This window comes from Haliaeetus leucocephalus, unplaced genomic scaffold (assembly GCF_000737465.1).
Source record: "Haliaeetus leucocephalus isolate CR32 unplaced genomic scaffold, Haliaeetus_leucocephalus-4.0 Scaffold932, whole genome shotgun sequence".
Taxonomy (NCBI): domain Eukaryota; kingdom Metazoa; phylum Chordata; class Aves; order Accipitriformes; family Accipitridae; genus Haliaeetus; species Haliaeetus leucocephalus.
Window position 1 is genome coordinate 15,417,267 of NW_010973368.1, and position 21,514 is coordinate 15,438,780.

At 37.1% G+C, this 21,514-nt stretch overlaps 1 protein-coding gene across 4 annotated transcripts in view; it reads right to left on the reverse strand.

The window, feature by feature from the left end:
- Window positions 1-4,100: 4,100 nt before the first annotated feature.
- SETD3 (SET domain containing 3) overlaps window positions 4,101-21,514 on the reverse strand; it is a 64,504-nt gene continuing 47,090 nt past the window's right edge. For 3 of the 4 annotated variants that reach the window (XM_010583922.1, XM_010583921.1, XM_010583923.1), the window contains 7 exons: window positions 19,469-19,527; window positions 17,437-17,551; window positions 13,045-13,119; window positions 10,143-10,309; window positions 9,416-9,501; window positions 7,525-7,685; window positions 4,101-6,913 (listed from right to left, as the gene is read on the reverse strand). In XM_010583922.1, coding sequence (XP_010582224.1) covers window positions 6,470-6,913; window positions 7,525-7,685; window positions 9,416-9,501; window positions 10,143-10,309; window positions 13,045-13,119; window positions 17,437-17,551; window positions 19,469-19,527 — 1,107 coding nt within the window. In that variant the 3' untranslated portion in view covers window positions 4,101-6,469. Of the gene's footprint in view, window positions 6,914-7,524; window positions 7,686-9,415; window positions 9,502-10,142; window positions 10,310-13,044; window positions 13,120-17,436; window positions 17,552-19,468; window positions 19,528-21,514 lie in introns of those variants that run through there. The other variant, XM_010583924.1, reaches the window with a different exon arrangement.

Here is a 21,514-nt window from a genome sequence, read left to right on the forward strand (position 1 = left end):
CTTGACCTTTATTAAGTGGGTTAATTGTCACAATCTCAGCATGTATGAAATTAATGACCAAAAAGTGGAACTTCAGAGCTTCAGAAGACTAGGTTAATGTCCAAAAAAGTCTAAACTCTGACCTTCTTGACATATGCCAAAAGAAACAGCCACCCTAATAAATTACTACCTGTGTGCAATTATAATAAACCATTCCTAGCATCCAATCACTTGAATTAATTGCTGCAGGCAGTGGGGCTTTCTTACAGATATTCAAGTTAATCGAAAAATTCCTTTGCAGTTCATAGGAGGCTGTTTGTGCATGCCTGTTTCAGTATGGAGATTCAGTTTTAAGGCACATTATTCATACCTTTAGACCACAAATCTGTATACAACCCCACTTATTAGCGCTGAAATTAGGAGTCTTGGCTGAGTTACTAACAGCACTGAAAGTGGTGAACCAGCACGGAATAAAGCAAAGGGAAATGAATTTGCCTTAACCCATACCATAACGCAATTGCTAGATGCAGAACACCTACATAGTTCCCAAATTTCAGCCTTACAGATGAGAAACAGACAAGTTTTGTAAATATGACAACAAACTACAGAATATTTAAATCAAACAGCATTCGCTAAAAGAAAGTAAAATAATAATACTCCATTTGCACAGATCCAAGTCAGCAGCCCAGTGCAAAATCTACCGAATTCCACACCACCATGTCAAACATGGATTAATTGGCCAGAATGACAGCCAATATTTCTCCTATGGATAGCAAGGGCATCTAGGGAACATGTAGGTGGCCCCAGCCTGACACAAAGCAAGACGCTACCTGGCCAGTAACATCTGTAAGCGAAACAAGGCAGCATGCTAGAATTAAGCTAATCTTGGTCTTGCCACGTGTGGGATGCTACAGAGAAACTTGCTTTTTGCCCCTGTTGATTCTATTCAAAGGACAAATGACTTGTATGTTCAGGGCGGTCAAATTGGCCCATTTTTCAAGAACAATATATGCTTAATATTAAATAAAATGTTAAGTGTTTAAGTTTAATTATCTCATTTTGCTGGTGTCTGAATCTGTGCATAAGTAATGGTGATTCAGCTGGGAAATCAACATTGCTCACACATGCAAGATTTTATTCCCTATCCTCATGCAGATTTTAAACACCTTTCTGAAGAAGCAAAGTCTCAAAGGGCTACAGATCTGTTTCACTCCAGTTCATGTTAAGCTGCTCAAAGGCACAAAGTTGTGGTGGTCAGCATTACCTATTTTGCCATGTTTGAACTGGATTTAATTGGAAAAAGATTGTCTAGTTTCTCCAAACTGGGAAGTTAAAAAAAAAATTCTGCATGAACATACCCAAAAATCTTTAAATCAGAAAAACAGAAATAAAAGGAGTTCAGAGCACAGTCAACAGAAAGAATCACCTGGAGGATAGAAGAGTCAGGTTCAAAAGCCTCTTCTATGTTTGATCAGCTTTATATAATAAAATAGTCCTATACACAAAAATATTATGTGGACAAAGGTCCCTAAGTCTAGACACATTACATTTCAGGTGAATGTCCTGAATACACCACTATCTTCTATTTTCATACTGCTCTCTGTTGCTTTGTCCAATCCTTCCATGCTGGATTTGCAAAGCCTTTCCTTACCCCCTTCGTGTTGAGTAGTTCTCCCACAATGCCAAAAGAGCAAGTGAATGGACAACGGTGACTCCAACCCAGCCTTCACTCAGGTTGCCCTCAGCACTGCACTGACAGCAAGGCAAGCAGCTTATATCTGTTCTTCTCTGCCAGTTTAACACATTACAACAGTTTGTAATTCATATGTTTTCACCTGTTCCTAGGGAAAGCGAAGCCCTTGTCTAATTGTGAAATTAGAAATACACAGTAATTACAGTACTAATTGGAGATGCTCTTTTTTTGAACACTCACTGAAATAATTCCTAAACTTCTTATTCTTCAGGAGAGCAACACTTGCCTCTGAGACAAGCTAGAGGGTGTCCAGTTGTCCAGCTTTTTTTTTTCCACTTGAGAAAGGACATCTCCTTGTTTTCCACCCCTACCTAGCTTCATCTTTCATGATGAAAAATGGCACCAGCTCCAGCTGTTAAGGCTTCCTAGCATGAGACACAAAGGCAGAAGTCAAATGCTTTCTGGTTTCCAACCACTCCAGTACTGACTGTGCAACACTTTCTGGACAATGCAAACACTGATGACCAACTTGCTTGCTTTTGTAAACTGCCAGGTCCAATTCATGCTGCTACCAATGTAAAAAAAAAATAAAAAAAAAATTAATTTGTAAGTGAAATTTCATGTCTACATACACTGAAAATAAAGATATTTGTTAAAGACTAAAGACAGCATACAAGGCAAAAATCACATTTTGCTAGAAGTACATGATTACCATATACCACCCAACGTATGCTGCTACACCAAACAGCTTATTGAAGCACATTTCAAAGCCTATTACTGATAATGCAGGAGTATAAGTACTAGAGCACTCCATATCCAGCAAAGGGCTACCGGGTTTGGGTGTTTTGGTTTCTGCTTGGAACCATAGGTTAGGGACTTTGGCATTTGGCAAAATTTCAATTTGTGTTTTTCACTAAACAAATTATCATAGATTTCATTTGTATTGCTAAAGCTCAAGTTTATGTCATTTACACTAGCTTTATAGCAGTTATTCATTTAGTTTTGAAATACGCTGAATACACCAGAGAACCTAAGGAGACACAAAAGCCAAAAGAATCCAGGACCATTTGTGGCTTTTTTTCTTAAGTATAGATTGAGATTTATTTATTTTAACTGAGAAATACCCCACATGGTTTCCAAACTTGTGGCATTCATTAGGAAATAGCTGTAAAAAACAAGAAATGCTAAGGAAGCTCTTCTGACCGTGAGTCACCAATTTACGTGCTGCACTTTGTACAGCAAGCAATGCACTCAAAGAAGGAAGAGTGTTAGAAACTATTAAATATAGATGGTAATTATGTGAAAATCATGTGATCATATCTGGCTTCAACAAGGATCAGTGAAAAATCTTCTAGAGAAAAAGGATGCTTCATCAGATATATTTCATAGAGCAATGTTTTGCCTAAATGCTCCTGTTTGGCACAGAGTACAAGAAATAGCAAGGACTGACTTTCAGTCCATAAAATCAGAAAAAAAGTAGTGGATTTTAGGAGCATTTTTAGTGTGTCAGACTGAAATACTCCAAATTATGTTTCATTATGACTTCATGTGCCTTTCTATAAAAGAAAAAAAAGGGTGATAGAAGTGGCAGCAGCAGATATTAAATACTGTTTCTAAACACGTGAACTAGAGAAGAATAGTTTGTGTAACCTAAATCTTCCAGTGTACCTTTAAAACATGCTAGTTTCATGACTTCATGATGATCATTCCTCTATAAAGGCAGATTAGCCTCAAGATGTAGCTACTGTTGAGTTGCATAGATTTTCTGTACATACCGCCTTTTAACGATGTCCAAAGAAAGGAATACTTATTTCAGCCAAGATGCTAAAACACAACTTGTTTTAGCCAAGATCCTAAACCATCTTACCTCCACAGCCAGAAGGTTCTCAGCTCTCATTTACTCATGACAGCACTTAAGCTAAGGTTGCATTTACATACTTTACAAGCATTTTTTCAGAGAGGAGGCTGTTGCTCGATTTTGTATAATCGACTTTATCAGCAGGGCTATACGGACATCATCTTGCAGTATAGAGCCAAAATAGTTATAGGTTGTTAGGGAAATGATTCATCAGTAGGTAGGTTCATGTAAAATTCAAAAGTTCTGGGTTTTTTTTCCCTGTTTTGTTTTTGGAGAACAGTCCGAGAAATCCAAGTGATGTCTTTCTTGCAGGAATACTTCAGAGAGCTAGCTAAACAGAAGCAAGATTTGGCATTTAGCCTGGGATTAGTGTGAACAGCCTCTTACCCAAACATTATGAAGAAAGTTAACTTTAAAATGCTTTGAAAGGTCTGTTTTCATGACAGATGGTAATAAGGGCTCATCAGTGCCAATTTTTTTGTTTCCACCTCAGTTTTCAAAAGCTTAAGTTTTAGGTTAGTGCTTCTGAGAAACCATTACATGCATAGAGGAAAAATGCAAATTACAGAATTAGATTACTCACTATTTTTATTGTATGCAACATATTTTTCTAAATAACACTAACAGATGAAGAGTAAGAATTTGACCATGTGCTTAATAGACCACTTTCCCTTTCTGTTTACTAGAATCCCTCTTTTTTTTTTTTTTTTTTTTAAACCAGTTATTTCTCCTTTAATCTTTAACCGTACACCTGGACAGTTATTCCTCTCCCCACAGACCCCAAAAGTTACAGCAGGTAGCAGGTAGAGGTTTTGTTTGTGTAATACACTCACTAGGGAAGACATGGTAGAATTATATTTTATTCAAGAAAACCCACATATTCTGTCCTGTGGTGACCACAGGCTTTGCTAAGCCATAGATATCAGCAAATACTGGAACAAAATACAGTGTATCAGATCAAATCAAAGCATTTAAATTCTGAATTACAGTTATAATTTTCAGGGAAGGCTAGTTTCAGAATTGCATCATAGTATCTAGTACAAGGTTCTGCAATGTAAGTGGCAGGAACAGAAACGGAATATTGGTCCTAATAAAAACTGAAATGTAATGACTTTTGTATGACATTTAAACTGTCAAGACAACAATTCATAACATTCTACCAAAGGCAGCATATAGTTACAAAAATACTGGTCCAGCATCTTGTTAGCAGTGAAGCAATATCCAAGGTGCAATGGCAACGTGCCATTCTTAGTGAAATATTTTTTAAAAAACTATTTTTTCTATTTTCCCCACACTGATACTAGCTGAACACCAAAACTGCTATGACAACCTGAAAGAAAGTCACTACTTATCATGTGTATTGCACCAAAGATTTATGCAAAAACACATTTTCCAAGTTGCAGTATAAAAGAAGCAAAATCTAATAAAACTATGAATATGCCAAAAGACATTTAACTGCAGCTGATCTTGGATGAGCAGGTTGCAACATCTACTGAGCTTTAAACAATTGTCCAAGCTTCTCCATTCTATCCATTACCTTGAAGTTAAGGATACAAAGGTAAAGACAAAGTCCTTAATATTGAGAACAAAATTAAATCATTTTATACTCCTCTCCATTCACCCACAAAATAAAAATATTCCACCCTCCTCTTTTCCCAATACCAGGTAATTTCAAAGTCAAGCCTTGGAATTACCCTTGTTCTGATATTGCACTGTGCTAGGATTGTATTGTTTCCACCTAGAAGTTAAAACATAGAGTGTGAGGATGACCAAAACTGCTAGAGACAGTAGACCTGCTTAACTTGTGGAGGTATCCCAAGAAATGTGCATCAGACGGAGACACAATCTAAATGGCAAAGTGTACTGCAGACTTGGCTGTGCTCTGGACTTGGGCCAAAAATACATTAGCCTGCCTGCCATTTCCTTCAAGAAAACAGCATCAATTAATATGTTAACCAAAAGACGCAGTTGAGTAAGATCGGCTAACCATGTCACATTCGATGTAACATCCAACAACACAGAAATGAAGGAGTAGCAGACAGGAATATTAATCATATTTTCCTTTTAATAATGGTTTAGTCAAAAGTGTAGCTTTGAAAATCTCTAGCTATTTGTGAAAACCTGAACAAGCTGGGAAGCAACCTCACTTTGAACAGTCAATTTAAAGCTGTGGCTTGGCCTATCTGCTTTCAAACTCTCCAGTAGCACTGCCAACCTTGTAAATAAAAGGTACCACCTGGAAATAAAAAGAAGTCAGCCTTTAAAAGTTGGTGAATGTTGTATTGTAGCAGCCTAACTCTGACTGAAGAAGAACGATGAGATATTTTTATACAGCAAACAAAAGACAAAGTAAACTGAAATCTTCAGAGATCACTTTAAGTGTATACAATTTGGATTCTCATCAACATTTAAAACTACCAATCATAAGGTTGCCACCTTACCTTTTTCTGGACTGGCATACCTGATTTTAAACAGGTTTTCCTCCAGTCTCCCAAGTTTCTGATCCTCTTATCCAGTTTTCTGCTGTACTGCTCTCCCACCTTCATGCTGAATACCGAGTCAGTCCTGCCTTCTGCTTTTCTTGGCAGGAGGCAGAGCAAGCTTTTAATTTCGGTAGTCAGAGTGACAGAACAACAAAAGCACAGCAGATAGAAGAGCTTAATTCTTCCCCAGGAAGAAAATACATTTGGTTCAACAAAGGGCTGCAAAATCTTCCAAAGGCACCTCTTTCCCCAGTTTTTGCCTGAAAGCAAGATGGCAATCTTAATTGAAAAGGGATGCTAAATCTTTTAAATAACTTAAAAATTCATTTTTATATAAAGCAGCAAAAACATTTTTCTCTGCAGAAAGAGAAACGTTAACAAAGAAACACACCAACATAAATGCACTGTTCATAAACTTCAGCTAATTTAATTTCACAAGAAAGTAAAATTTTAGGACTATTCTTTAACCTCATCAGTACTTTCTGAAGAAGATTCTTTGGCATCTTCAGTCTCTCTGTTGCTTTTCTCTTTATTTAGATTTTCACTTTCTGATTTGATCCCATTAAATAGAGAGTTTTCACCATTTACAAACCCATTCTCTGTGACTTCAGCATCAATAGCTTCATCAATCTTTAAGTCCCCTTGCTCTTCCACATCTTCTAAATTTCTCAAGACAATAGGGAGTCTAGAGTCTGCCACACTGTTCTCCAACAAAGCAATATTGCTCTCTTCATATTTAGGAAGCGGAGCTCCATCTGCCATTTGTTTGGTATAATACTCTCGGCTAGCAGCTGCACTCTTTACTGCTTTCTCCAAGATCTCTTTTTCACCTAAGCGCAATTTAATAGCCATTATCGCATGTGAAGTAAGGTCATGGGTCTCCAGGAAGGACTTATCATCCTGTTAGAAAAGAAAAAGCAAGTTTATTAGTAATAACAAACACAATAAAAAAAAAATCCCTCATTTTTTCTCTCTATGCATTAACAGTAAGTGACACAAGGTTCTTCAGGCTGAGCCAAATGGACGTATATGAATGAGGGGGTCTGCATAGAGTCCCAGTGAAGTATGTCAAGAATTCATAAAGGAGCCAAAAACTTCTCCACATCGAGCAGTGCGTAACAAGCAAAGTCAGGAGACTTCACAAATACATGAAACATGTAGGTTCACTTATACACTTGCAATAGCAGTACATTTCTTTGCAGTCTGGAGAATGCAACTGATAGACAGTGAGTTGAAACTGATTCTCCATTTTACTTGCAGAGAAAAAGCAGGTAGCCTCTATTTGGAGAATCAAACTAAAAATACATTAAGAAAACATTCTTTTTTGCAATATTATTTGATTTTCCTTAGATAATGCAAATCTGCTTCTACACTTGAAAAAGTACAGAATGAATTATGTACTAACATTCAGATTAAAGTTTGTAAAGACAAGATGGGGACAAAATATCTTTTCCTACAATCATAACACGGAACATTTCAGACATTTAAGTTACATATAATGATAAGTTTACCTCCACAGTTGTTTTATAGGTTTTCAAAAGGAGGGATGCTCTGGCTTCTAGGAATGTCCAAAGTTTAACTTCATTGTCCCAGCTAATGGGAAACTCAGAGTTCCCCAGAGTGAAGATTTTGTCAATGGCACGCTCGCCTATCAAGTGCTCCTTCAGCTCTTCTGCAATAAGTATAAAACCAATCTGTTAAAAAACAATCTCATCATTCACTTTGTCAGTTGAAAAACTGCAGAAAGATTTATTTTCAATAGTATAGCTTTGAGCAGCTAACAAAAAAACCTCTCCCCAAGTAAGAATTATCAGATATGTTGGTTATTTCTAGGATTCTCCTCAAAGAGGCAACTGGAAATCTTAACAGAAAATGGACCTTTTGCTCCACTTGGAAGTAAAGATAATTTATATATCATAGCTTCTCATACACAGTGTAACTCTGTGACAGTGAGATGGAATGTTTTGTATAATAGTTGATAAACAAAAGGGAGTAATTCTTTAAAGAGTTCAGCAAACCTTTTGATAATAAAAGGAACAGGCCAGAGAGTGTGCAAATAGCAATGGAATCATTCTTCCTATTGTTTTGGTAATCTTTTTCAGTAGCAGAAATTCCCTACAGTTGGTCAGAAAAGACATCCATCAAACAAGCCTCACACAGAGCAGAAAATGTTTAATCAGCTCCTTGACATTACACAAATTCCATTAATCTTTTAATGACCAAATTTCACTCCTGCAAAGCAGCTATCACAAACTTCACAAAACACTTGAATGTAGTTTCTCAATGAACAGTTTTCTTATACAGTATTTAAGACATATGAATAATCTGAGCACAATCATGTTTCAGAGAAATGCAGTTAAAATGTCCACTAGCTATATTCTCTTCTCTAAGCCAAAATTCACCCCCTCATCAGCATCTTAAAATTTTCTTTACTTGGATTTGCTTCCCTGAAGTGGTCAGGCAGTTGGACTAGATGATTGTTGTATATCCCTTCCAACTGAACTATTCCATTCCAATTTCTTAATAAGTTCTAAAAGATGGATGACAGGATGCAGCGAAGGCACAACACTAAATAAGATAGGTTGCTTTTATTAAAGAAAGCAAATAGAGCACATGCAAAAGCTTAACAACTTCAGTATTCCTACTGGTATTAAAATCCACATCATCTGCACAGCATCCCTAATTGCAAGGGAATTCACTCACTGTCATGAAAAACTGTCACATGTATAACCTCCAAAACCGCATCTAACCAGCAAGCAGCTATTACAAATATCTAATCAGCAGTTTCACATGCACAAATTAGGTGAATATTTATTAACTGTACACATATTTCCCCCTCAAAGCCCCTAACATAAGAGAAACAGTACAAAGACAGTTTGCAAATACATAAGTTGGTTTTAGATTATGAATTACCAAAATACTGAAAATACTCAACTTTGAAAGGTCTCTTCCATATTTCTCCTACAGTACAGGATATTCCAGTTCCATACCTAAATGATTCTAGCAGTGATGGCTAATATGCTATGATTTTCAGCATGTAAGACCCTAGGTCTCACATGATCTTGTTCTGTGAACCATTTTTAAACCTAAGAACTGAAGTTCATGCTCCAAAGCTTGCTCATTCACAAAAGCTTGGGAGATTAAACAAAATAAAAAAATTGCATCACCTCATGCTTTAGGAGTTCCAGAAAAGCCTATGTTACCGAAATATTCCCTCAGACATGGCCAAAGACTGGGTTTCTCACTAGCTTATAGATCCCTTTTTAACCTTAACTCCTCAATTTTTCCAATCTTCTAGCTTAATGTTTTATATAAATGTCTATCACATTCCGGCACTAAAACAAACCCCCCCCCCCCCCCCCCAATAAACATAAATTAGGTTATCTTTATAAAACATCTTACCTTCACTCATACAAAACACTCGAAGGAAAGCCAAAAGCTGGGCAGAGATTGGAGGCTCAGTGGAGTGCAAGGCAAAAACACTAGAACTAATAAAAGAAACAATCAAACAACAACAGTAAATGCAATTTCTATTATCATACTTTTGAACTTATTTCAACATAAAAAACCTTAAAGTATAAAACAAATGCACTGTTACAAAAGTAACTTTTAAAAAATTAGGTAATACTAGTTCAAACTGAAGAAAAGTTTCCCTAACCTGTATCTGAAAAGAACAATTATCTCTACAATTTTACACTTACAATTATTTTTATACGGCTTTCATAATAAATTCATGAAAATGCAATGTTTCACGTCTGCTGCTCCTAACAGTACCCTCTGGACTGAAAAGACTAAAGGAAAATGCTGTGGTTCACATACTGAGCATCGTAGTATGTCTGCAAGGGATAGGAAAGAAAGAAAAACCACAGATTGCTGCAAATTAATCCTCACTCTGTTTTTGTTCAAATGATTATTAAAGCAAAGGCTCTTTCCTTATATATGGTCCAAGTCAGATAATATAGCTCATAGAACTTCTGTAAATATTATTACAATAACTTTAATTTCCTATACAAACAGAAGAAATATTACACCTAAGAAAACTACCATAGCACAGCTTTATACATGCCCTACTGGATACTATATACTTTGGAAATGTTTTAAAAACCCCATGGCATTGTGTTTTACTTACGTTGGGATACCAGCACGAGCTAAGACCTCTGCCTTCATAGCATACAGCCTGTCACTTTTACTCACGCCAAGCTTTATTTTCACTCTGTCATGTGAATTATTATCAAAGAAAAAACCACTGTGGATCACAAATTCAGCGTTTGACCGAGTGCCATAAAAAATGTAAATCTAGAAGGATGAAAAGAGAAGTGAAGGGACAGGAAAATAGCTTAAGATCAGCTCACAAAACTGACATAATTTGAAAGTTATTTCCTGAAAGAGTTACTATTCCTAGTACAAGGTATATTTGGTTATATATAGAAACACGCTTTGTTTTCTGGTATTGATTCAAATGCTGTATATAATGTGGCAATATACTTTAGAGGTAGATGTAAACATATCCATGTAACAGAGACTTTGAAAGGAGAGAAGAGGTTCTTATTCTACACTTTAAAATGAAAACGCTTTGTTTTCTCACACTGTCACAAAATACCAGTATACGGAAATAAGGTTTCAAAGATCCTGTGCCTTTTAAAGGCTAAAAAAATCTGAGACAAGGAGGGCCCATTAAAAGAAATGGTGTTTCTGGGTTCATTTTTCCCCCATACGTCCACCCAAAAGAGTAACCTACACTGCTGATGGATCAGCTTTGGTTTTGTTTTAATGTTACCTTAAGGCATGGATATACCAAAGTATATCATACAGAGAGATCTGATCTGCGTTCAGCCAGTATTTATTTTTGTGCTATACTCTGAACTCTTTATCTAAAGCATATAGGTTACTTTAATTCACATTAAAAAAGAAGTTCCTAAATATAACCTGCAAAACGTATTTAATTCAGGGCTAGGCTGTATGAAGTACATGGGACAAAAGGTCAGAGTAGCAATTGTCTTCTCCTGCATCAAGAGGATATTTTCCCTTGTTTGATAATGGAATTGTCCATCAGAAAAAAAAGTTTCAACAGTTACAGAACTCTCTTCTTCACCTTAGGGTACAGTAATGCTCTGGATACCTGTAAGCTTCTACTCCACTCTAGCTGACAGGGAAAGGCACAGCGTTCTCTTAAGGGCTCAACAACAGTAATGATGCCATTTACTTTCTTTGTTTTCAGTTTTAGATTAGAACCACTTATCCTAAGTTCTCCTAAGAACTAAATGCTTAAGTGTGATATTAAATTATAGTAAACATTATACTGTAACACACTTGTATAAAGAATAACTGACCTGCCTAGGTATGTTAAGGCAGAGTTTGAGAGAGTTGCTAACCCTCTCAAGTTTTAAAACTACCATGATACATCTCATATTAAACTAAAAGTCACATATCATGTGTAGATTATACAGTATGCTCTTACACTCTAAGACTGTTTTACAAAAAAGGCAATTAAACAGAATGAGAAAGTTGCTTTATTCAAGGCCAGTGTTTGATAGATTTTGTGGACTTCTGTTGCCTCACATATTTTAGTAGTAAAAGCTGGGATCATACACTCTTCCTGCTGAAACTGTAAGAAATAACATCTGCACAGTATATTAAAAGACTGAAGCATTATATAATTAAAGTGCTTTAATGATGTCAATAACAGTTAAAGTTTGCACAGAAATTTTTAAAAAATCTGATAAATAGCAGACAAAGTGAAACTACTAAAATAAAATCGAAATAGAGGAAGCCTCTATAATTGAAACGGAGAGAGCAGCCAGAACAGCTATATGACACTTCCATTGCCAGCTGTGGAAAATTATAAATTGGATCACTTCTGGAAAAACTGTGCACCCCTTTTAACTCATCATACCAGTATTGGAAAAAACAGCAAATATTTGACTACCATAACAAATTCTAAAAGCAACACAAAAAATATACAATCACTGTAAACCCCAGCATAGCAATGAGGATAAATATACCTCTGGAAAGACATACTTAAAAAAATTTTTCAGACACATCTTTGTTAAAAAAGAAGGTAACAATACATAAGAAAAATGAAAATCAAAATATTATAAAGTGTAAGACTGGCAAAATAATACACTCAAGGTAATAACTCAGAGACTGAGTTACAAAACATTTCAGGATGTTTCATAGACAAAGTCTTTTTCTTGCCATGCTGACTGCAGTTGCACAAGCAGTAGCAAAAACGGAGTGCTACTACACTTGAGGACTTAGGCTGGCTGCTGACACAGCAGAGGAACCCTCCTACCGGAGATTTCCTACACTCCTGGAAGCACTGTCTTCAATGCCTCACTAGTTTTCACATTCATTTTTGTTTCTTAGCAGTTTTGAACAAAATACTGGATTCTGAACTGTTCTATGTATCTTTGCGAGACTCTCCCTTGGTACTTTCTGTTTCAGGGTGAAGGGGTGTGTACATGCCTGCGTGCCTGTGTGAAAGGGAAGGAGTATATTTTTAGGTCCTTTCTCATTTCACTAAGCATGGGAATGACAACATGGTAAAATGACTGGCAACTATACTGCATTTAACCTCTTGTTAAATGAAGACTAACAAGAACATAAACCAACAACGTTGTTAAGAAAGACTCTACAATCTGCTATTGCAAAGTGATGCCCCAAATCTAAAATATATTTACCTTTGGTCCTTTGGATATGGCCTTTTATTAATGTCATCCAGAACACCAAACTCAGTATCTGTGTATATGCATTTACCAGTGATTGAATATTTCAACTAGTTCTTTAAAATATGAGGAATCAAAATTCTCCTAAAGTTGGGGTCTACCAAGTGATAGAAAATATTTTATTCTGAAAAAATATGCACTTATTTAGTTTGGTAGTATTTTCACACAAAATTAGCTCAGCATAATAAAATTCAAATGTAGCAGGGCTTAATCCACACCACTCTGCTATTAAAATTTTGTAGGGAGTTACCAAGTGTCCACAAAACTTAATTAAAGAACAATTATGTAGATAACTGTTCACACTACCTGTTCTCCAGCCTTGAAATCTTGAAGCGCTACACATTCACACCGGTCATCTTCTAAATTGTAGCCTGTAGTGATCTATCCAAGGAAAGAGTAACAAAAGCATTTTATACTTATCTCTCCCACCATTGTCAAAACATTGTCCTATTGGAAATAGATATTAACAATAGCAATTGCATACATTTCTTTCTCTGCACAATATAATATAGCTGGTAGTGATTGTTTAACTATTCCTGAGCAATCTCTTTCTAAAAAAATCTCTGCATTAAAGAAATCCAATAGAGGAAACAACTTACCTGAAGTGAATAGAAGGCTCTGAGGAAAGTAACTACCATAGACCACAGACAATCCCATGCTAAAGCCGGCAGCTTCTTATAAAGTTCTGGAGCTTGCAGTCACTCCCATGAGGCCCAAGGAAGTGAGCCCAAGTGACAGCTCTATATGCTATGCTTTATCCTTCAACTGCCAGCACGTTTTTGATCTCTCAATGAAAAAGGATTAGATAACTGTGGATCTTTAAGGGATACCATCTTCAGAGAATTATAATTTACTTGCAAATAAACCCTTTATCTAAAAATTAAGTAATACTCTTAAAACACTGAAAGGATTTTTTTTATGGTAGCAGGCAATGGAAGAGGATAAACTCTCTTAACAAACCTGTACTTCTCCAAAAAAGATTACAAAACTGTAAAGGGGGTCGCACTAACAAGTAAAGCTATCCTAAAAATGTAATACTTTTATAAAGTGACAAACAGCATGTTCTTGAACAGTATTACCAAAGATGCCAGCACAGATGCAGCCACAGGATGGAACATAAGCTGCTGAACAATCAGGAAGCAACTTTTATGGTAGGTATTCTGAATTCGGTACTGACAGAGCTAACTTATGGAAAAATATGCTCTGGGCCTGGGGAAAAACCTAGGAGAAGCCAAAGATTCTCTCTCAGCCTTTGTAAATGAAAACATACTTTTTTGTAAGCTGACATGTGAGTTGTGGCGTACCCTGATTCCCATCTTGGATGTAGTTTGTCCAAGACAGATCTCCACGGATTATTTTGAAATCTTGGTTTATGGTTTACATGTTAATAGTTTTACACTGCTTGCATCATCAAGCGTGCATTTATCAGTCAAAACATTGCTTTCAAAGTGACCACGGGGAACTTGCCTCCGATGCAGCAAACCCAAAATGGCAGCCCGAAGCAGGGGCAGCCTGGCCCTGCGGAGGCTTGCAGAACTGCTCTGCATGCAGATGCCACCACTTCAGGTCTATTAATGGGTTTGTGGTATGCTGAGATCAGAAGCGAACATGAGAGTCATGCAATACGGCCTACTGCGAAACACAGGCTGTAGTACTTGAACACAGAAATTCCTGTACGTTTACTATACTGGACTGAGCAATTTTTAATTAAGATCTCTCGTTCAGAAGGTTATCTAACCCTGCATTACAGGTTACAGGTACTGGAGGATTTACCTTTGCTATGACAAATGTACCTTCCAAGTTCAAATACAGTCATCTTCTGAAAAACTGTAACATCCATTCAAAAAAGGGAACTCTTGACAGCACTTGACCTGTCCTGAAATTTTGTTAGTATGTAAACTCAGTGAAATACTTCTGAATGTGAAAAGTCCATTCCAGTCTCTTGAAATACCTGTGGAACAGGAGGCTTTCAAGGACTGTGGAAATTCCAGTATGTTAAGAGAAGGATTCTGTCAGTTTAAGCATGCTCCAGTAGAGTACTGCTCACTTTTTGGATTGTTTTTTATTTTTGCCATTTAAAAACAAAAACAAAAAAAACCAAAACAGCAGAGCTTCTGAAAGGCTTTTCTATAAAACATAACAGAGCACTAGACTCTTATTTCCTTTTTCTTTTAATAGCACTCATGTAAGAGAATTAACAGGGTGTTTACTTCTCTTCCCACATGATAGCTGACAAATTGCATCCCTTCAGTTTTATTTCTGAAGCAGACTGATACATGAATTTCAAGTTGTGTATAAAGCATGCAATAGTCTGCTTGGTCAGTGATTAAGGATGGACCCAGACCAACAGGCAGAATGTAGTTTATTCAAAGCTCTGTCAGAACTGGTAATCAACCTCTGACTGTCAAAATACAATCCCACTAAAGAATAACAATGAGAAATGCATGAAGACAACCATTTTGATATAGTTCTTAGAGGCAGGTTGATCTAATTAATAGTGTCAGAAGCAAGAAAAAGCTGGATGGACCTAGCTCCAGTTAAAACCCAAAGAGCATTTTATTATCTAGTTCATGGAAAGGGGCCCTGTGGAATAAAGCAAGAACAGGGATGTAGTTGACTGACTCAAGAAGTATTTCAGCACTATGTTTGGAATAGACTAGACAGGGACGCATACAACGCCATCTTTTGTTTCTTACTTTCCTGCAGTGAAGAACAATTCCCTTCATGTACTTTAAAGGGATGTGCTATGATTAGAGCTGAACCCACCCTCATCTCGCTCTACAATAATACAAACTATGATACAGACAGCTTACAGTTATCTTAGCAGCTTACAGTTATCTTAGCAGTCTTTTCCCCTATTTCTAATAGTACAAGGAAACTAACACACAACAAAAATAGGTTTAGTAGCTTTTCTTAGCCCATTATCAATATTACAGTTGCGTATCCTTCTTAAATCTATAACCATTTAAACAGTTTTCTGTAGAAATATGAAACAAATGAGTGAAGTCTGTATATACATACAAAATATTTAAATTCAGCACCACCCCACACACCCTTTAGGATACACTTCAGCATAAAAAAATGCTTCCAACCCTGATATACTACTGCATTGGCAGGTTTGGCTCCAGAGGCTGGCTCCATATCAAACCCATTGTTAAAGAGCATAATAAAAATAAAAATTACTTTATCAATTTAAATAGAACTTTGAATGATTAAAACAACATAACTAGCTGCTCTTTTAATATAGGCTACTTAATTTTTTTCCTCCCAGAACCTTAATTCTCTTCCTCTTTCCTCTAATCCCAACTTTGAAGGCATTCATTAAGAGTTGTCTAATGAATACAGACAAGTCTCTGCAAAAGCATCTGAAAGAGATGCCCAGCAGGAAAAGGGTACAGGAAGTACTGATGCTTGCAGCTAAGAATTATATTACAGAAACATACATTTCTGAATTTTAAGCAATTTTCTTTATATTGGAGACTCTCATACAAGCTTTATTGCTAAATCAAAGTTGTGAGTTTGCGTAACAGTGAAAGGCAAGAATCACTGTTAAAGAACAACATGTAATCACCTTATAGTAAGGAAAAATAAATAAATAAATACACCCCCCCCCAAACACTTCCACTTTGTAGCCTAGCCTATCATGCTGTATTTGGTGCAGTCATAGTAACAATGAATTAGCTAAATGTCAAGTGAAAAACAACTTGCTTTACAATTTGTTAATTTAAACTAGGCTTTTCTTATACCAACAATACTAACACATGCTGCTGTCCTAACAATCAGGTCATCTCTCCCACAAAAGAACCAGATTACTTAAATAGTATGGTCATATTCACTGCTTACAATAAATAATACTATCTACTAGAAATGCAATTAGAGGGTATGAATTTCGAAGCGTACATGAGACTGGCTAAACAACATTGATAAACCATCCTCTTATGTGTTTCCATTTCCTCACTTGAACATTATCAAGCCTGTTAATGAAATCAAGACCTCATCCTCTGAACTAGCTCACGTAAGCCAAAATGTCAGCAGGTCTGACTTTCTATATACGTGTGTCACCTTTTAAATGTTTAATATGCCCTAAAGTAGTATTTTTGCATGTTATTTCTTTGATGTAGTAACAGATGTACTGTTTTTGTTGAACTAGGCTTTGTTCTTGTTGTTGCTGTCTCCATAACAAGGCTCTTCGGGCATGGTTAGGAGAGCAGGCAGTATTTCTTAGTTGCAAATTTCTAACCACTTTCCCTAGTGGTAGCTACAAGAGGCATCCTCCATCATTGTCTGCTTTCCTATTCTCAGAACAAATCTGTCCAGTATTTTGAATCTTTTTCAGCCTGTCAGAAACAAAACTCCGTGTCAAAAGAATATTCAAACTTGGCTGGAAAAAAAGGTATCATGTAACTGAAAAGTTTTAAAGGTACATTATACGTATATGAGACACAACTGTATGCAAGTATCCGATCACTTCTAAAGTTTTGTCTAGATGAAGAAAGTTCTCCCTGGAAAGCTATGGTAAGACATTTAAGGAACTGACAAATCTTTCTTTCAGATATTAGTTTTTTTAGGGTCACTTGGGAAGATAAAATACCTGTGTTAAGAAGCGTAATGAAAAGTATTATTAAACTGTTCTAAAGCAGTTGAAAGGCTTAATACTTAAGCCCTAAAGCCTTTCAGCAACACTGAAGAAATCCTTACCAGTCCATTAGTATGATTACACATGTCCCATAAAGGTATTAGAGCCAATGTAACTCTGGAACCATCTTCTGTTGGAATCTGGTTCTGCCGTGTCATAACAGAGGAAACCGCCCATCTACAAAAATTAAAAACATTAGATGGTCAATGTTCAAAGCATCCATATATGACTGGTTGTAGTCCAACTTGAAGCAATCATTTAGGCTAGGAGTTTCCAAACTTAGTTTTCTTAAAGATCACACTGACTGTAGTAACAGTAGAAGGCAACACCACTTGCAGGAGGAGCAGCAGCTCCTAGGTTTCCAAGACATGTACATAGACCAATTCCCAAATCAGGATTGCAGTCCCACTCCTCTTCTGCACTCTTTGCGGCAGAACCTTCATACCCTCCAGTACCTCAACCAGGACCCTCCCATGTCACCTTCTGCTTCCCCAACCCTTCACTGCACACATACCTCTCCCCACACATCCCAAACCTGGGGTCAGCTATTTCTGCAGGCTTCAGAGTAGTTCACAGCTACTGCTTGGCAGCAGTAGCTCTCATCTATGTGCAGACTCTTCTAAGAGCCAGGAGGTATTCTTCCCCTCACTCCTGAAAAAGCTTGTATACTGCATGAACTGGAAACCAATGTCATCACCTGACACATGCATATTTTGGTAAGCACTTCTTTTCAGTTTGAGAACTTTTGGCTTAGAACAGTATTGCTAAATTTTCTGCTTAACAGAATAAAGAGGAAAAAAAGCCCCAGTACTCCAAACAGATATCCAGGTAAAAAGAATGAAGAAAGCATAACATAGTTTATCACACAGACATCATTCAAAACCCTTCTAAGTCAGGTTAAGCAAATGAAATGCTAGCTACCTATTCAAACATAAGAATCTTCAGAAAAGTTTAACATTTCAGTATTTTCTAAAATTTCATTTTTATTTTATTTCAGACAAAAATGAATATTAAATGTCAGAGGGAAAAACTAATCTTAGTTTCACTATGTTCTGACCTTAATACATGTATTTGTTGTGGAGGGTTTTTTGGGGGCAGGGGAGGGAAAGGGACTACCACCAGGAGAAAGTCAAAATAATTTTAACTCCCACAGCCTCCACTACTAACAAGTATTTAATCTACAGAATTAGACTTTCAGAAGGATTTTTTCAGAAGGACTACAGATTGCTTAGAAAGATACCATCAAATTGAAATCTACTTCATTTCTAAAAAGCAAGTTAAAACTGTGGATAATTTTGATATACACTCGCTGTTTGAAACATAATAGCAATATGTTTCTTTTTAATTGTTGTAATTTATCTGCAAAATTTTAGACCACTTCACATGTAAGTTGGCATGTTCCGCAGTGACCCTGTAAGTGAAGGAGGCATGCTTTGGAAATCCCACTTTCATAGACTTACCCAGAAGTATGACTAGGCTAAAAAAATCCCTGTAAGATGTCATGAATGCCTTTTATTCATGCCATTTTAATCACTTAACAGAATTAAAGCTCTCATTATCTTAACTTTTCTTATTTTTATCTTAATTTTGTCACCCCCTATAGCACCTCCAAGTGACAGTCATGCTTCATGTGTACAACTTAAGTTCTCCAGCTCTCCTGGTGGCTGGAGTGGCTGGTTCAACAGCCACTGTAAATACTAGTTTTTACTACTATGTGCTGGTAAAGCCTTTTATAAAAAAAGAAATTAAAAAAAAAATACCCAAACCCCAAACCAAAACCTCCTGCAATGTGAACTGAATTATTTTCTTAAGAAACAACGAATTGCCTTACTAATCTCAGACTATGTGTGCCAGTTGGCTAAATTAACTGCTCATAATGACTATTCCTTTGTAATAATTAAAATCTACATATTTGTTTTACTTTCTTCTTCATTAAGAAAGTGTATTAGTATCAAATCCTACATTTAACATTTCAATAACAACAGGGCTTTCCCGTCAATGAAGCATTTCCAGGGGCCCACAACTCACTACAGAGAGAGATATATGTATATTAAAAAAGAAAGAAAGAAAGAAAGAATTAAAAGACAGACCAACCTGTAGTCGTCATAAGTGAAAGAATCCTTTAAGGGCAGTTTGCTGGCATTAGGATGGGTCTGGGAAACGCAAGTTTCAGAAAAAGGTGAAAAGAGAAAGAAAAGAGAAATCAGAAATCAGTCAGCAGAATTTCATTATTTAGCTGCCTAACAGATCCTAACAAGAGCCAAATGAAGCAGGAGGCGTCCAGCCGCGCTACAGAGGGATCATCATGCTATTATGCTCTCATACATCACTGTCAACTTAATTTGTTGTGCCCAGCAGCCGCCATAAATCTGTTTCTTCATATTTCAAGACTGGAACCCACAGACATCATACAAAAATAAAAAATTTAAGGTGGACTGAGTATGTGAAGGTAAAACAAAATCCAGCCCTTGATGCAGGGTGGGGGAAAGAATTCAGGCAATAAAGATACATTAGATTTCACCAACTTCCACATTTTCCTCTTCTCTGGGATATCAGTAAGGTATTTCACAAATGCAAGAAAAATTATACAAGATTTTCAATTCTTCCTCAATACCTGTAAAGGTGTTATTCAGTAAAAGTTGCACTACACCTCTGAAACAAAACAGATTAAAATATTTAAATAGTTTTGGTGACAAACACTGATCAGACAGTATCTACATTAACCCATCTACACATGCTCCTATCTAAAAGTAGAGCAATGCCGTTTAAGAATGCATACTGTAGTTGTCATTAACAAGCAAAATATTTAGATTTTTAAAAAGGCTTTAAGAAGCTGTAATACCTGTTACTTTTCTGATCAATTAACTTCTTAAAAGTTTCAAAAATGCAGGTAGCTTTAAGCCCACACTCACACACTTTCTTTAGAACTTTGTTCCAATTCACAAATGGAAAGCCATAATAGCATAAATTTTAATCTTCAGGTTCAATTAGGTCTCAGAGACGACTTGAAGTAAATGATCAAACGGTTATTTCAGAAGATACAAATGATTTTTTGCATAGCTCTATCTTTGCGACACTCTTAATGCATGAAGCTCCATGTAGTAGGCAGGTTTTTTTACTCTTGATGCATTAGCATCACAAGTGCACGGTAATTTATCATTTCTCACTGTAATGTACTTGCTGGCACCGTGTGCAGGACAGTAGGGGATGAGGTAAAAGTGGCTCAAACCGTAAATCAATTAGAAAACAAAAGCTTGTGCTCAGTGCGCAATTTTAGGCAAATTATATATTACAAAAGACTGCCAATTGGGTGTTAGGTCCCAGGTGTCTGTTCTCCCTCAGCCCCTCCAGTTAACCCTTTGGACGGGCTTTCTCTGAAACATGACAGAAGTTAACAATTCCAGCGAGGCCTGTGCCTTCCTTCACTTTCTTTTTTTTTTTCCTCTTTTTAAAGCACTCTACATCTCCGTATGATTTTCATTCACATCGGTGATATGGTCATTGCATGACAAATTCCCTCGAGTTTAACTGTAGCAACACATTTTACAGAGTTATTTCTTCTGGCAGAAACATTTGGTGCAAAACCAGAACTGAAATCCAAACCAATAAATTTCAGGGGGCATCTTTGCTGTAGCAGGCCAGTCCAGACTCGATTCCAGAAATGAAGGTAGAAACTTAGCCTTCAGCTGGAGATAACAGTTCTTAAAAACAAACGCTACCCTATATTACTCCTTTCTGACCATTTAATTTCAACTTTCATTGCTAGCATCATTAATCTATTTTACAGCAGCTTGATAAACTGAGCCGGGTGAGTCAACAGCAAGCGTGGGACACAAGCGCCTGTCACCCTGTTCCGTTAGCGCGGTTGTGACGAGCCGGGATCTCACTCCGCACCCGCAGTTCTAACGCAGGTGTTTCGCACCAAGAGAGGAGTTGGGATCCCTCGAAGAGCCGGTGCCGTCCCCGTTGCGGTTCTTTGCAGACCAGGCGCTCATTAACTGGCGTGAAGACAAGCGCTGCTTAGCCCCGCTGCTTCCCCGCCCGCGGGACAAGACCCCGCGCGGGCGGCGCCTGGGCCGGGCCCGGCACCGGGACCACCGGCACCGGGACCACCGGGACCACCGGCACCGGGACCACCGG